The following is a 16,479-nucleotide window of genomic DNA, read 5'->3' as shown; positions in this document are numbered from 1 at the left end:
GGGATCCTCCTCCTCCTGCTCACACCCATCCCCACCCAATGTTCCCCTGAGGGAGGAAACACACAGGCGGCTCCAGAGTCCAGCACAGCCATTTTATTGGACTCCACTTGCTGCCTTAGATCCAGTCAGTGCACTTGATACAGAACCCAGCGGGAGCTCAGCAATCAAATCCCCAATTCATTTCTTGCCAGCAAGAAAGAAGGATAATAATAATAATAATAATAATAATAATAATAATAATAATAATACACAGAAAGCTTATTTTCCTGGAAGAGTTTCAGAGAGAAGATGGAGGTTTTGGTGTAGGGCATAAATGGGGAGGCGGATGAGGATTGGCAGCACTTCAAGGGGGGGAAGGAGGGAGGAACGCAATGGGGAGGGGGGTGCGTATGTGATGCGGGCGCGCACACACAGACACACAGAAGTCCCTCCCCAGCATGGCTAGGAGCCATCCTCTGTGGTGGCATCCTCCTCCTTCATCCAGCCCACCCGAACTGGCAAAGTCCTTCAGGAGGACGGAAGAAAAAGAAGGGAAGGGAATTTAGGGGCAACATTGCTGGCAAACGGGGGGGGGAGGAACAGGCAGGGATAAGAGCATGGCTAGTTGACTCCTAAAAAGTGCATTTGCTGCCTGGGGAAACCCCTGGGCTTGCAGGGAAAAGGGATACAGAGCTTTCTATGTTACATTAAAATAGACTATTCTTAAAAAATATTTCAATTGCTATAAAAACCTCACCTCTTCAGGCTCGGCAGAGCTGGGATGCTTTGGAAGAGAAATGCATGCGGCTCCTCGGGAAGGGGTCCAGGGGGACGGGCCAGAAAGAGGCAGGCAGCTCACAACCAGATGCAAGGACTCCTTCCATTGCACAGCCCAGCAGGGACTCAAACCAAGCAGCTAGTCCATAAGGGGCAGGGCAAAAACAGCAGGGATAGTGCTAACGGAGAGGGATGCCTTCATAAAGGGCAAAGCAGGAACCCCATCAGCACCCGTTCTCGACCCATGCCCAGCAGTTGGGAAAGACCAAGAGGGGGGTGCTCTCAGCCCTGCCACGGGTGCAGTGCCACAACCTCAGTTGCCTGGCCCACAGGAGAGGTGGTGACATCAGTAGCTGCTTTTGGCATTGGTGCTCAGGAGTTGTTCTACCCTGCAGGGTGTGTGTGTCTAATTTTGACCCCAGATTGGTGCTTGATCTGCACCTCCCTGCAGCCTGGCTCTGATTCCAAAACAGAGATGGGACTGGGAGGTGATGGGGTAGGAAGAGAAGGCCTCGGCCAGCCAACACTGTTGGACTCCTAGCCCAGGGAGGAGAAGAGGCAGCCAGGGGCCTTCCCAGGGCATCTGAAGAGGAGCTTGAGTCCAGGCCTGGGTCTGCTGCCCCTTTGCAAACTACAAAGCTTGCCACGTCAGCTTAAAGCAAAGGCAGCCACTAGCAAATGCAGGCCAGAGTTGGCTTTTTGGTCCCTCCCTGGCAGGAAAGGGGAAGCAGCATCTGGGAGCTCAGCTCAGACAGTCACAATCTGGGATGCCTCAGCAGGCACAGCCAAGCAGCAGTTGGTGGCTGGGGCTTGGAAGCAGAGCGAAGGTGGCCGGGAGCACTGTGGCTTCCATCTGAGTTGGCCTTAGGGGCAAGAAAGGTGGCCGTTGAAGCTGACCTGTTTAGGATAAGTAAACCTGCAGGGCCCCACATGGCAAGACTCACGTCGGGAGCCTTGCTGGGGTGGTGGGAGAGAAAGATTGCTCTTTGGCCACTGTAAAGGAGGTTGAAGGAATCTCCGCCCACAACACCTCTGTCAGCTTTAGGACCAGCGACATCCGTTTTGCCTCTGCGACAGGCACCCTTGGCCTCTAGCAGGGGGACATAGAAGGAAACGGGCCTCCCTAGACCCACTGGCCTCTCTCCAGCTGAGCTGCCCCAGAGCTCCCAGCAGAATCGGAACTGCCGATTTGCTATTGAGAAGCTCTGGGCACACGAACACCCACACCCTGGTCTTGGGTGGAGATTTAGGTTCAGCATGCAGTGAACTAAGGGGGTGGGGTGGGGGCTGTGGCCTTTGGACAGCATCAGCTGGCACAAGGGGGGGAGAGGGAGAGGAGCAGCCATTTGGTTCACCCGATTCAAGCAGATATACAGAGCGAGAGTCAAAATGGAAATCTCAGGCAGGCAGGCAGGCAGGTGGGTGGGCAGGATGGTGGCAGCCATTCACTGGGAGCAGAGGATGATGGGAATGGAGAGACCTGAGGCCCTCTGGCTGGGGGCCTTGCCCTTTCCACCAACGCCGCCACCCCCCTCCTCAGCCCACATCCCTCTCTTGCAGATGCAGACGTACAGCTCAGATGACATGGCAACAGTTGAACTGTCCCAGAGAGAGGAGGCTCTCCTTGGAGGCGGGCCGCATCCGGAATGCGAGGGCCTTCTCACAGAGCGGGAACTGCAGAATCCGGTCCTTCAGGTTGGCGTTCTTGCCCTTGGCAGGGTCCAGCTTGATCACATCTGCCAGGCCCTCACTGCCACTGCCGTTCCGGTGGCCGTCCTGCTTCGGCCTTTGGGCTGGTCCCATCTCAGGGCTCTTTCGGAATTGGCCTTCCGGGTCTGAAGCTGGGCTCATCCCAGCTGCTCTCTGGCCACAGCTGCCCCGAGCCAGAGTCTCGTCGTCATTGCGTGGCCCGTGCTCTTTCTGCAAGAGTCTTTCTTCCTCCCCCTCCCGGGCGCCTCCTTTCCCTGGGGGGGTGTTGTTGTTGGCCTCTTCCTCCTTCCCTGGGGGCTGCTCCCTTCTGCTCACTGCCTCCAAGATGGCACTGCCCTTCCTCCCCTCCTCGCCACCCATCCAAGAACTGCCTCTTGGCCCTCCTTCTGCTGGCATTTCTGGGCCCACCTCCCGTGGCAGGCAGAGGCTCCCGCCCACCTGGGCGCCCGTGCCTTCCTCCTGTTCGCCTTGCGGGCATTGAGGCCTCTGTGGTGCTGCCAGGGAGAGGCCACCCTCAGGCCCTTGAGGCTCCAGGCTGCCACAGGCCTTGGGGAATCCTGGGCCGAGAGCCTTCCCTGTTTTGTTGTGGGACGCAAGACTCCGGCAGAAGAGCAAGGAAGCCTTGGCACTCTGGAAGTCGCTCATCTGCTCCTGGTTCAGGGAAGATGTCCTTCTGCGGAACAGGCCAGGCTTTCCCTCTTCCTCTTCCTCCTCCTCCTCTTCCTCCTCCGAAATCTGCTGCAGGGCGGGGGTGCTCTTGGCAATGGGGGTCTCGATAAGCGAGGGCCGGATCAGGGCTCTGATGGGCTGCCCGCACCCGTGGAAGCTGGAAGTCAACTCGTCCTCCCCCAGCGCAGAGAAGGACAGAAGGGACTTCCCAGAATGCTCTGCAAAGGCCTCGAGGGCGCTCTTGGTTGTGGGCAGCGGCTGAGGGCTTTTGCCTGTGGTGGGCAGCAGTTGGCCGGGGTCCCCCATGGCACTAAAGGAGCTCCTGAAAGAAAAGGGGGAAAGGGAAGATGCTCAGAAAGCTGCAATGATGGTCAAAGCAAACCCCTGCCCCAAGGAGCTCAAGACTTGCCTGCTCTGGACGTGCTGTGCCAGGTTGTAGGCCAGGCTGGCCCCAGGACTCTGCTTCTCCTGCTTCTCCCGCAGGATCCTCTCAGCCAGCAGGAAGTAGGTGGCCGTCACGTGGTTGTAGCGGTTGGCCTCCAGGGCTCTGTGCAGAAGGGGACGCAAGGGACAGAAGTCAAGAGGAACCTTGGAGGTATGCAGGACCCTGCAAGGGGCATGTAGTGGTGATACAACGGCAAAGGAGATGGGGAAGGGGGTGCAGCCTCAACTCCAGGAAGGACGAAAGAGGCAAGATGTCAAAAGCCTCTCCTGGCAGAAACCCCCCAATGCTCAGAGGGCACTCACTGCCAACAGGCTTGTCTCAACCAATGAGATGCTTTTGGTCAAAGAGGACCAGCCTATCTCAGCCTGAGGCCCTCCGAGGTCTCCCATCAGCTCCAGCCAGCACAGCGGTGCTGGAAGTGACAAGCACTGGCTGTGTCTGATGGGAACTGTAGTCCAAATAATCTGAAAGGCCTCAGGCTAGCCAAAGCTGACCCAACCCAGAAGCAAATGTTGGAGATTCATTCCCTGTGTTTGCATTCATGGGATTGTTGTCTATCACATGACTGTGTATGTTTTGACTCCACACAGTGGGAAGTGAGGAAGACAGGATGTTTGTGTTACTGTGTTCCTGAAGTGGGACTGTTGTTCTTTGTTCACTCTCTTTGCTGTCTGATGCTAGAGAGAGAGGGGGAGCCATGTTGCAGTGCTCCGTGTGTGTTTATATGTAAATAAACGTAGATTAGCCAAATGTTGTGATACTGAGTTCTGTTACACAATTGCACAAACTCTGCTGATCTGTAAGTGTGCTGATGTCAGTTGGCATCAGTCGCTGTGGTGTTCGGGCTGAAGAAAGCTTTTGAAGCTCCCCAACGATCGACCAGAGAAGAGATCCTAAGAGCGAAGGCAGGTGGTGCCAGGGCAGAAGTCCTCCACATGAGGAGGAGCGTTGCATCACGGCTGCTGCAGCCTTCTTTATGACTCTTGAGGAGAGCAGCCCACAGCAACTGGTGGGGGGTTAGGAAGGAGGGCAGGGCTAGCCTGAGGAGGCAGCCCCCATAGTACTTAAGTAAGTCCTCTCTCCCTGCTCCCCACCACCACCACTTTCCTCCCAGCCAACCAGAGCCCCGTCTGATGGCAATTCAGATTCCTCCTCCCACCCTTGGGAGACTCACTCCTGGATGGTTTCTCGGTCCGCAATGTTGCCGCACATCATGGCTTGGATGATGATGCCGTGCTCTTCCTCCGAGACCCGCCTGTGCGACGTCAGAGGCAGGAGGGAGCGGCTGGCAGGGGAGGGGTCCACACCTTGCAGCCACGGGTGGCTCTCAATCTGCTCCAAGGAGGCCCTCTTCTGGGGGTCCCGCTGCAGCATCTGGGCAATCAGGCTGTCCAACAGAAGGGGTGGGCAGGGCAGAGTCACACAGAGGCCCTCAGATATCACATCTTTCCCACTCCCCTCCTGTGAAGCCCCAGCCCAGCCCAGCCCCCACACAGATAGGCAGCAGCAGGCTGAACTCCCCACCCCAACCCATGGCGAGAACTTTCCCCACCCCAGGTGTTAATGTGACTGTTGACATGGCTGGTCTCTAAGCAGGGGCAGCTGGGTCCTACAGGGCCTGCTGCTGCCTGGAGCTCAGCCAGCCGTAGCACCCCCCTCCTTCCCCACAGGCAGAGGGAGCCTGGGACAAAGGGGGGAGCATGTGACAGGGCACTGTACCCCATCTCAGGCATGCCTGCCTGACCTCCCACACCATGCCCCACAGGGAGCAGGCCCAGTCCGGGGAGGGGGCAAGGAAGGAAGGATCCAGAACCCTTATCCTTCCCCAACCTTATGCCCACTAGGGACTACAACAACCATGCTGCTTGGGGCAGAGGCTGGAGGGCACTGGGTCAGCAAAGGGGCAGAGTTACAATCTGGGACAGGCAACCCAGGCGCCTTCTCTCTGTCTGGAGGGGAGGAAGGAGGTGCAAGACCCGGTTGCCACACCTGGTGAGGGCAAGTGGGGTGCATGACAGGTGGGGGGGGGGAGTGAGTTGGGAGGGGGGGGTCTGGTCGTACTCTGCACACTCGGAGGAGACATGAGGTGGGGTTTCGTAGCGACAGTCCAGGATCATGGTCAGCGTCTCGCTGTCGTTGGCTTCCTGGAAAGGCGGGTGCCCACAGACCAGCATATACAGGATGACTCCCAGGCTCCAGACATCTGGAGAAAGACAGAAAGCAGGAGAGGAACGGGGATCATTTGCCTGAAATAGAGAGCCCCCCCCACAAGCACCCCAACAAGTTATTGGCTTTCCACCACAGCACCACTTTGCAAAACTAAGGCTGCTGCAGAAAAGGCAGCTAGCCTCAAGGCCACAGAATCATGAAAGGGATCAGAACCTCTCCCCCACAAGCCAATGTCTGCGCCAGCTGCAGCCTCCAGATCAGTCCCAAGGGTAGTCCTACTTACACCTCAGCCTGTATAATGTACACCTTCCAGCTAAGGACTAAGATGAAAAAAGGACCGGCACACCGTAAGCAAAACCCCCCAAAAATGGGGGAAAGGAGAGAGGGGTGCCCAAGGACCTGGGCTGTCTTGGATTTGGGAGGGAGGGAGGTGTAGGGCCGAGGAAGAGGAGAGGAGAAGGAAGCAGCAGTGAAATGTGTGGAGGAGGACAGGAAAAGGCTCCTTCCATCGCCCTCTTGGCCCAAGAGCCAGAGCCCACCTTTCTGGCTGGATTCCAACTCCTCACCATCCGGGTGAATGGCTGGGATGCTGGCTGGAGGGAGGGGGAGCCCAACAATGTCTGGAGGGCCAGGGGTGATGTTGCCTCTTGCCCCCTGCCCCCAACTCAAGAACAACCAAGATGAGCCCTGGGTTTGGGTTCTCTGCAGACGAGAGCAAGTTGGACTCTCCCAAGGCAGGGAAAGAAGGCAGCCTGGAGAGGGGGGTGGGCAAAGCTCTTGGAGGCAGAGTAAAGGAGGGGACAGAGCACAGATGGCCCAGGAGATAAGCAGTGCGGTGGGGGCCTCAAATCCTTTGGAGTATAATCGGCTCAGGCAGGCTTTTGGCAAGAACTGTTTCTTCCGCCTCCTGCTAGGCGCTTCTGCCCAAGTGGGTCAAAGGACCCCAAAGCCACCCAGGGGACCTTTCCAATTTTACCCTTGCATGCCCCCCCCGATATGCCTAAAGCTGTTCCCCATCCCACCCAGAAAGACTGCAACTGCAGCAACCCTCTCCATTGTTCTGGCTTTTAGGGGGCACTGCTAAGGATTTAAATGACTCCGGACACAGTTCATAGCACACATTTGCATCAAACTTGCAAATGCTACTTTATCAACACGTCCAGGAAACTATGATATGTGCCTGGGTCCCCCTAGCTCTGCACCCAGGTTAAAAAACTAGGGAGGGGGTGGAGGAATTAGTTGGATCCCATAGAAAGTGGGGGCGATTGTCTACTGACAGTTGCAGGCAGGTCTGAGATCTGAAAGGGATGTGCACAAAGGTAGGAGTGCTGTTGGGACACTCCCTGGTTTCAACAGAACAGGTTGCCGCAGTAGCACCGCCATGCTTGTTGAAGAGTCTTCTTACCTCCCTTTCCCAAATCAACAAGGAGGGAGACAGTAAGGGGCAGCAGTCTCCCAGTCTCCCCCTATCTCTGTGGTGTGTGCGTGTGTGTGTGTGTGTGTGTGTGTGTGTGTGTGTAGCCAATGTCTGCTGAAATCTCAGGGTGGAGAGGTGGCTGTAATATTAAAAACACCCACCCTCACTGTACAGCCTTCAGCTGTGGGGTGAGCTGTCTCTCCTCCTACCAGCTGCATCTGAAGGGCACATGAAGGTCCTTGGAAAGCAAAGGCTTCTCCTCCTCAGGTTTTTATTCTTGTATGGGTTTTTTTAAAAAAATGGTGAATGAATATTCACACAACTATCTGTGCATTCATTATTATTATCCTCAACAAAACTGCTCCAGACAAGGGGTCCGTTTGGTGTCCTCACAGGTGCTCATCGCCACCACTGGGACTTGCTTTCTGTTGCAGAGCTGGGCCCTGGGGAGGAAAGGGCCCCTGGGCTCAGCAGAGCCAGAGGTCTCCCTTCAGAGCAGATGCCCGAGAGGCTGCACATGGACACACCACCCACACCCAGCTTCAGGGCCCTACAGCATAGCTATAATCTTTCCCATCCAGACCAGTGTGAAGGCTGGCCATCTGGCTAATTATTCCAGGAGCAGAACGTTGGCACTTGCAAGGGAGATGCAGGCAGGGAGAGGGCTGCCCCTGCCACCCCATGGTGCCCCAGAAGTAGTTCAGGACTAGGGAAGCCCCTCCCTGCAGTGAGGAAGGCAGCAGTGACTGAGGTAGAAAGGTGCTTTGGAATGCTGATGCAAGACTAAAACCGAATGTTTAACAAAGAACGTGGCCTGCAAAAGCTGCCCCCGGGTGAGAGACAGCAAAATATTGTGTGTGGCGTGTTCTTCATGCTCCTTAGGGCATATCCACACTTCCTCCTTTCCCTGTAGCTTTCCACACAGAAAAACCACTCTTTAGTGCTCAGCTGGAGCAAACAGCAATTCAGGTTTGCTCCAGATTGACATTTGCTCTGATGCAGACTTAAAGAATGGGTTTTCCCTTGGAAAGGAGTGGGACAAGGGGAAAACCGCTTGGACCCATGCTTTCTAGGCATGGGAGAAGCAGAAGTGTGGACGAGCCCATAAAGAGAAGGGATTTGGGTGTGAGGGGCATGCGACTCCAGTGGCCTCCCCATCTCTACCACATCCTGTTCTTAACTGGATAGGCTGCTTACAGCAAGTGGGTTCTTGCAGTTATTCTCAAATCGCCGTCAGCGTGTGCTGACATTTGCAGTTGCCACATGGTGGGACTGAGGTGGACCTTGGACAGCCGATGGGGTGTGTGTGTCCACCACTTGTTACTGTAAGCAAGACTTGTTTGCCCACAAACCAATGACCCCATTGGTCAACCCAACTCCAGCCCACTCCCCCCACCCTCCAGCAACAGGCTGGGGCCCCAGGATCAGCTGCAAGTCCCCTCAATACAGGAAGCAAGGAAGCCACTTCTAAGATGGGATACTGACAAGGGGCAAGGTGTTGATCTGTCTCACTTTCACACACATACACTGAGCTGGGACACAGGGACTCCAGGAAAAAAAGCCCCCACCCCCTCCAGTTGCTGAGAACTGTGGAGCCAGGCCTTGCTTCGCCCACACATTTGCCTCAGTTTGATGGCTTGGCTGTGAAGAGGTTATCTCAGGCTCCAACACAGCCGGCTTTAAGAGGAGACAGGAAGCAGGAAGCAGACTGCCAGCACAGCCGCTGCTCCAAGGGTGCTTATAAATAGCAGCCGAAGGGGTGCTGCTATGGCTATGCAGTCAAGGCCCTCATTGCTGCAGGTGACCAGGAGGGGGAGCAGCAGGGAGGAAAAAGCAGCCACTGGGGGACTTGAGGGTGGGGTGGTGCATGCACAGGGGGTGGGGGCAGAGAAGGAGAACAGCAGCTGTTCTGAAACAGAGCATTTTCCTTCTAAGGAGCAGAGCACCAAGTTACCATTCAGGGGTGGCTGGGCTCCCAGCAGTCAGGGGCGTAAAGAAAGGTCTCAGCTGCCAGGGGGGCTTGCAGCTGTCTGTAACGTAGGCAGGGCCCTCAACTAAAGGGTGGAAGGAGGAGGAAGGAGGTGCAAATCTGCAATGTTCTCAGAACAGGCACATGGCCTCAAAGGTGCAGGATGTTGCGATTTCAGCTTTCGGTTCCTCTTGGAACTTTGTGTTAAGATTTGTATGTGGTTGAAGAGGCAACAGGTGCTGCTCACACAGACACCAACCCCACTGCCCTCATGTTGTCATATCTGGTATCTTTATGTGCACTGCGACCAGCAAAACCAACACACACACACACCACTCCACAAACACCCCCTGAAAAGCCCAGGGGCTAGCAAGGCCATTAGCTCCCCTGGAGGCAGCAGGGTGAAATCTAGAGCATCTTGCACTGGCTCAGCTCCAAATAGCACAATGGGTTCAATGAGAGAAGCAGCTCCGTTCAGCTCACTGGGACAGTCCTACCATTAGGCAGAGCGAGTGGGGCCCCAGCTGCAGTAGCAGCTCACTGGCTCTTCCACCTGAGGCCTCTGCTTTTGCCAATCCCCTTTGGGTGCCATCCATCTCTGTGCACCCTTGTAAGCTAGCTCTGCTGCCCTCGTGTGCAGTGGAGAACACGTGGAGGGAAGGAAGTCAGTTGCTGCCGCTCTGATCAGCCCCTGTGCATGGCATGGGAGGGTGCCAGAGGCAGCAGGGTGTCTTGGGCTGCCAACCCTGTGGTTCTTGATGTCCTCTTTCAAAACCCAAACCAAGTGTAGCTCAATGGCTCAGTTGCCCCATTTGAGGAGACGGGCACAGCAGGAACCCACCATGGCATCCTTCTCAAGCCTTTTAGGGATCCCACTGGCCTCAAACTGCTGGATGAACTCTCTTGCAGGCTAGGAAGCCGTCACCTCTTGCAGTTTAGGGGCTCTGCCTAGGCAGAGGGCTCCCTTTGTACACAGCAGGATGGGGATGTGCACTGCTCAACAAGCATCTTTTTGTTTCACGCATGGTAGAAATGTTAGGGTGGGGACGGGGAAATAAGCTTCCCAAAGCTGCAGAAACCTTCCTAATTTTCCAGCCAATTCTCAAGGCTTCTGGCCTCCTGGTCAGTGGACTTTTGGATCAGTTTGGCAAGCTGCAGAAATGGCTGGCTCTCATACCCACACAGCTCGCTATTCCCAGAGCTTGAAAGAGCCATCCCTGGCTGTCTGAACTAGTGGCCATTCTCAGGGCTTTGGGACCACTGGAAGAAAAAAAAACACTCTGCTGGCAGGCAGGAAATCCCACCCATTTCCCTCTGACCTCACCTCTTCCTTCCCAGAGCACCATTTCTCACTTCCCAGGTCAAGCAGCTGCCTTGGCAAAGGAAAAGAGGAGGGGGGCAGGAAGGATGGAGCAAAGGAAGCAGGCAAGGGTGCTCAGGCCCTCTGGCAACAACTGTCTATGAAAGGCTGCAAAATGCCAACAATCCAGTCCTGTTCAATGAGTGGGGGAGGCAGGCAGAACACCCCCTCTCTTTCTAGAAGCAGCTAATCCAACCCCACCCCACCCCTGCAATTTACTGAACAGCACCACAGGAATGGTAAGAGAAAACCAAGCAAATGCCACAGGTGACTCACAGGGCTCCCTACAAACACAAACACACACACACACACAAACACACACACACTGTTCTGCTGCAGGCTACCAGAGTGCCCTGTATGCCAAGGAGCAGCATGGCATGAAAAGGGCAGCGGCTAATGGGGCAAGGCCATCAGCAGACCAGCAGGTCAAGGGTCAGCTGAGCAACAGGGTGTGAGGCATGCAGCCCATGCTTCAGGTCACAGGAGGGTGCTGCCGAGGGGATGCCAGCCGGGAGAAGAAGCCACAGCCCGGAGGCAGGCTCTGCACCTGTCAACAAGCTCTGCTCTTTCCTGCTAGCAGCCACAACCAAAAGTTCTAAGCAGGCAAGCAAACAGACATACACACACACACACAAACCTCCCTCTCACTCACCACATCCTGCCCTGCCCAGGCCTCTTCTCTAGCTCAGGCAGCCTTTGGAGGTGGGGAGGGGGTGTGGCCAGGCACACAGCTCACACTAGACATTTATTCCTGGCTGGGCCCTAACTCGCCTCCTCTCTTGCAATCCTACAGAAGCAGCCACCAAGAATGGCCAGATATTGAGGAAGCCGAGTCAAGGTACCTGTTGCCAACATGAGGCTCAAGCCAAGTTGGAGAGCTCAGAAAAGAACAGGGTGAGTGGGTGATTACTTCCTTCAGCAGCCCCCCCCAATGCCTGCCCCCACCCATTAAGGGAAAAGGCCACAACACCCAACCATCCTGGGCCTTGTAGACTGTCATCATTTTGCTTGCTTTGGCTCTGGGGGTTGTTTGATCATTAACATTGGAGATATTTGAGAATCAGGAAATGACCTGAATTTTTGCAAGACTGATCATTATTCCGTATTCATAGATTCATTCTGGATGGCATTGCACCATGCACCAGGGTGAAAATCCTTTTTCAAAAATGGGGAAGGTGGTTCTGTTTGTTTTGAAATAATCCATACCCTCTCCTCTAAATGTATTTACAGAGATTGAATTAACCACCAAAATGGTGACAACATGGCAGAAACTTCTGTCCTCCTAACCTTTATCTGTTGCCCATATTTTGAAGAGGAAGCTGACTGCCCTTTTCAAAATCTGGGGAGGGCAACACAAGTTCTCCTATTACAACTTGCAGATATACTACAAATGTTGCTGCGTTGTTGTTCCACTGTGGAGCAATTCCACATTTAGAGAATATATTTATGTCCTACAACAAACACAATTACTGACATTGGATTAAACTCCACCCTAATATGTCAAAGGCTCATCACAGGGTCCCCAAACTATGGCCCACGGGCCAGATGCGGCCCAATTGGCCTCCCAATCCGGCCCGCGACGACCCCCGCCGCCTGTTCTTACGGCGCGCAGCGCGGCGGCGCACTTCCAGATCGGAAAAAAGCGCCGAAAATCGTTTGTGCGCATGCGTATGGGCCTCTCCCGACCCAGAAGAGGTCATTTCCGGTGCACTCCCGGGTCGGGGGGAGGCACTTCCGGGTCGGGGGGAGGCCCATACGCATGTGCACAAACGATTTTCGGCGATTTTTCTGACCTGGAAGCGCGCCACCGCGCCAGTAAGTGTGTGCGTGCATGCGCACGGGCGCGCACTCCCCTGCCTTTTGGCCCAAAGCCGGGAAAGTCTGGGGACCCCTGGCTCATCATAATCCAAGGCCGAAATATGAGCCCTGCTGGATCACACCAAAGGGCCATTTCATGAGCATGGCATCTTGCTTTCTCTGTCAAATCCACAAGGAGAACATGAAGGCCCCCCCTCTGCTGTGGCATAGCTCCAGCCTCTAGTATTACAGGTAGATGGCCATCCAAGTGTTTTGGACTACAACTCCCATCAACCCCAGCCAGCATGGCCAATGACCAGGGATGATGGAAGCTTTAGCCCAAAACATACCAGAAGGCAGGCTGGCAAGCCAGGGAAGGCTGGATAGCTCAGTTGGTTGGAGTGTGATGCTGGTAACTGCATTGCTGGGGCAAGCCTTCAGAATAACCAACCAGCATTCACCAGTGCTTTTAATTACTGTATGTTTTATACATGTTTATAGACTGTTTTGTGTATTTTACATGCCGTAGGCCGACTTGCTATATTTTTTGGAAGAGCAGGTTATCCAGTTTCAAATAAAATAATAAATAAGGTGCAGTAGATCTCAGGATGTCCCTCTCCGCCTCTGGCCAACTCTTCCCCTTTCGAAAGGCCTTCAGAGCCCTCACCCCCCTCCCAGCTCTTACCGACAGCAGGAGCATCGTACTCGTCCCCCAGCAGGATCTCCGGGGCAGAGTAGGCCAAGGAGCCGCAGCTGGTGGTTAGCATCGTGCCTGGCTGGAAGCAGTTGCTGAAGCCAAAGTCCGTGAGCTTCACCACGCCCTGCTCTTGGAAAAAGACCACGTTCTCGGGCTTGAGGTCCCGGTGGACCACGTGGAGACGGTGGCAGTAGGATATGGCGTGGACAATCTGGGCGAAGTAGTGCTTGGCCTTCTCCTCCCCCAGGCCTCCCTCGTGCTGCATGATGTGGTCGAACATATCCCCACCATCACCCAGCTCCAGGATGAGGTAGAGCTTGGCGTGGGTGTCGATGACCTCATACAGGCGGACCACGTTGGGGTGCTGCACCAGCTTCATGCAGCGGACCTCTTGCAGGAGGTGAGCAGCTGCTCCGCTATCCAGCTTGCTCTTGTCAATCACCTTGACGGCCACCCGCTCCCCCGTGAAGACATGCCGGGCCAGCTTCACCACTGCAAAGTGGCCCTTGCCCAAAGTGCGCTCCAAGTCATAGAGGCCAGCAATCTTCCCTTCCGAGAATGCCCGGGCGCTGGCAGCCATGTCCACAACAGCCTCCGCCTCACAGGGGTCTCGGCATGGAGGTGGGGGCTGCAAAGAGAAGACACAGAGTGAAGGGAGGGAGGGGAAGCCTTCCCTATGGCCCTCTTCAAGCACCTGACATGGGAGGGAAAGGCTCCCAGCTCCACTTTCAGTAATTTTGGGGCTGCAAAGTGTACCCTAAAGGAGCCGTGGCTCAGAGGACTCATGCAAGCGAGCCAAGCCTTACAGGTTCCTTACGAATCTGCACATTTCTACTCGAATTGGCATTGGCACCTTTCAGCTGAAAAGCCTAGTGGCAGCGAGAGGGACAGCAGAAGCCATGCCCTGGCCTTCATCTGAGGGGCTGATACAGCTTCCTCAGACTGTTTTGGAGATGCATTCTGGAACCAATCCTTTTTTTCTGATGGCAGCTCTGCCACACAGAAAGGCCAATGCTCACCACAGTTAAAAAAGGAATACGTATTTCAGTAAGAAAAAGGACCGATTTTAAGATGTTTGCCACAGATACTTCATACATTTCCTAAACAATGAGGCTAATCCAGCTGCTAACCCATATTAAGGGGGCTGCCAGATGGTCAGTATTTTGCAGGAGACACCCAAGCACAACAAACGCTTTAAGAAAGGATCTTGACTTTCTGTGGTTTGGAAAGTGACCGGGGGGGGGGGGGGCTGCACTGGAAAGCTTGGGGAGGACAAATGTTGGGAAGTTGTTTTTAAAACTCCTCAAGCAAACCAGGTTAAGGGGATTATGAACTGACTGGAGACAAACCCACTGTGTAAAATTTGTGCAGGAAATCACAAAGAAAGCCTACTAAATGGGTCACCTAAAAGGGCCCCAGTTTACTGCTAAAGGGTGTTCCTCACTGTCTCTCAACCAGGCCTTGCAACACTTGGTTGATCTCATTTAGTGTTCCTGGCTCCCCGCCACCACTAAAGCAATACCCTTATTTTTTTTAAAAAAAATAAAAAAATTATATACCACTGTAAGAAAAATCAAAGCAGTTTACAATAATATCTCTACAGAACTGAAACAAAATTTAAAACCGGAGACCAAGTATTTATTATGGAAAGAGGTGCTCTTAGTAGCCTGCAAACGCAACCTGGCAGCATAGGAAACTTTTCAGCAGGCATTTAAAGGCCGAAGCCAAAGGGGCACCAGCGGAATCTCTCCTGGCAGAGCCTGGCACTCCAGGCTCCAATTCGCTGGCTGTCAGATAAGCCTCACCAACTCAGGAGATGCCAACAACACGCCTGCAAATGATGTCAGGGAGCTGGGATCAGAGGGCTCAGGAGGTCCCTGGGGTACCCTGGCCCTACCTTGTGCAGGGCTTTCAAAGTTAACCCAAGAGCCTGAACCCGGCTGGGCAGGAACTGGGCAGCCATCACAGGGTCCTTCTTGCAACCAGCAGCCATGACAGGATGGGGGAGAGAGCAAAGCCTGGGGAGTCGTTCCGGGATTTGCACCCGTTTGGGGTTTCTCTTCTCCTTTTTCCCTCGGCCTGATCGCAGCCTCCCCGTCTCCAAAGAAGACAGAAATTAAATCCACCACACCCCCGCCCGCAAGGAGGCCTAAGAGCAGCTGCCTTTTAATCAGGCGGGGACGGACCCATTCCAAGCTGGGAAAGGGGGGGGGGCTGTTCGTCCCGGGGCTACTGCGCGTCCCCGGCCAAGGTCTAACCCGCCGGCGACACCAGGCTCCTGCATCCTAACCAAGTGATTTTGGCAAGGGGCTGTTTGAATAAGAAGATTGCGGGGGTGGGGGGCGCACACTAGTCTTTCTATTGCAAGTGGATTTTTATTTTTATCTCTTCTGATTGGGGGAAGGGAGGGGGTTGATCGACTTGCGGAAGGTCCGCAGCATATCCAGGTCGCCTGAGGGAGCCGCTGCCCAGCACCCAGAGCCAGGGGGACCCCGATGGCCCGGCTCGCCTCCGGGCGCCCTAAATCTGCCTGTGCCTGCTGCAGGACGATCATGCGGCGGGAGAAAAGCCGTGCGGGCGGGGGGAAGCTCTGGTCGGGGCCGCCCCAGGACTTGCTCTGCAAGGAGGGGTTGCCTGCCCAGCGACAAGGAGCGGGACGGAGTTGCTTGCTGCCCACCCCCAACTGCCAGGATGGGCCGGGCGCAGAGTGCCCCTGAGCGCGTGCAGAGTGCCCCTCTTCCCGAGGCGCCGCCCGGGGCTGAGTCGCTCTCGGAGCCCCAGTTTAGAAGTCCCCGCCGCCTCGGGGTAGTCGGTGCAAGGCGAGGGGCAGGCGAAGCCCGGCAAACAGAGAGGGGGCGCTGCTGCCACCGCTGCAGCTTCGGCCTGTTCCTACTTCTGGTCGTGCTGAGGATGGTGGGGGGCATCGGGGGGATCCGCAAGGGGCCGGAGCGGTCGTGGGGGAAGGGGGGTCTACCCGGAGAGGCTTTGCTCCACAGGCCCTCGAGCCACTCACCGGGCGGGCGACGCGGCTGTTCTTTCTCCTGCTGCTGCTACTGCAGCTGGTGCTCCTCGGGGCGGGCGGGAGTTCCGCGGGCGGCGGGTGACGTCAAGGAGCTTCGCGTCGGCTTCTTAAAGGGGCTCGAGACGCGAGGGGAGCCGAGCCAGAGCAGCCGCGGAGCAAGAGAACGGAAGGAAGAGGGAGGAGAGCAACAGCGGCCGCAGCGCCCCCGCTCCCGCGCGCGCATCTCTCCAGGCTCCACTCAGCTCGCCTGCCAGCTTGCAAAATAGCGCCCTTCCCCCGGGCTGAGGATCAACAACATCATCCCTCGTAGGAGGGCACGCAGATGGTTACAGGCGCTCAGGGCACGGCAAAGAAGCAAAGCCCTCCATCCCCAGTCCAGATGGGAAGGATTCGAGTTTCAAATGCAAATCGGCACATGCTCAGAGGCTTGGCAAAACCCTATTTTGTCGATCTGTTGCGCCAACGTCT

At 55.5% G+C, this 16,479-nt stretch overlaps 1 protein-coding gene across 1 annotated transcript; it reads right to left on the bottom strand.

Annotated features, from left to right (window-relative positions):
* Nucleotides 1-78: 78 nt before the first annotated feature.
* Nucleotides 79-16,474, bottom strand: LOC118086876 (SNF-related serine/threonine-protein kinase). The gene is made up of 6 exons (XM_035118886.2): nt 16,003-16,474; nt 12,978-13,617; nt 5,642-5,783; nt 4,755-4,967; nt 3,545-3,682; nt 79-3,457 (listed from the first exon to the last, which is right to left on the bottom strand). Exons 2-6 carry the CDS (start codon nt 13,567-13,569, stop codon nt 2,332-2,334), a joined length of 2,211 nt encoding a protein of 736 aa, XP_034974777.2. The 5' UTR covers nt 13,570-13,617; nt 16,003-16,474; the 3' UTR covers nt 79-2,331.
* Between the last annotated feature and the right edge of the window lie 5 nt (nt 16,475-16,479).

This window comes from Zootoca vivipara, chromosome 6, assembly GCF_963506605.1.
Source record: "Zootoca vivipara chromosome 6, rZooViv1.1, whole genome shotgun sequence".
Classification (NCBI taxonomy): domain Eukaryota; kingdom Metazoa; phylum Chordata; class Lepidosauria; order Squamata; family Lacertidae; genus Zootoca; species Zootoca vivipara.
This window is presented reverse-complemented; position numbering and strand designations above follow the sequence as displayed.

Excerpts from the sequence above, each read along its gene's own strand:
- LOC118086876 (XM_035118886.2), bottom strand. The coding sequence starts at position 13,569 with ATGGCTGCCAGCGCCCGGGCATTCTCGGAAGGGAAGATTGCTGGCCTC. Across the intron at positions 4,968-5,641 it reads GTCTCCTCCGAGTGTGCAGA|CCTGATTGCCCAGATGCTGC; the intron begins GTACGACCAGAC and ends TCTGTTGGACAG. Across the intron at positions 3,683-4,754 it reads GACCGAGAAACCATCCAGGA|AGCCCTGGAGGCCAACCGCT; the intron begins GTGAGTCTCCCA and ends CCTTCTGCACAG.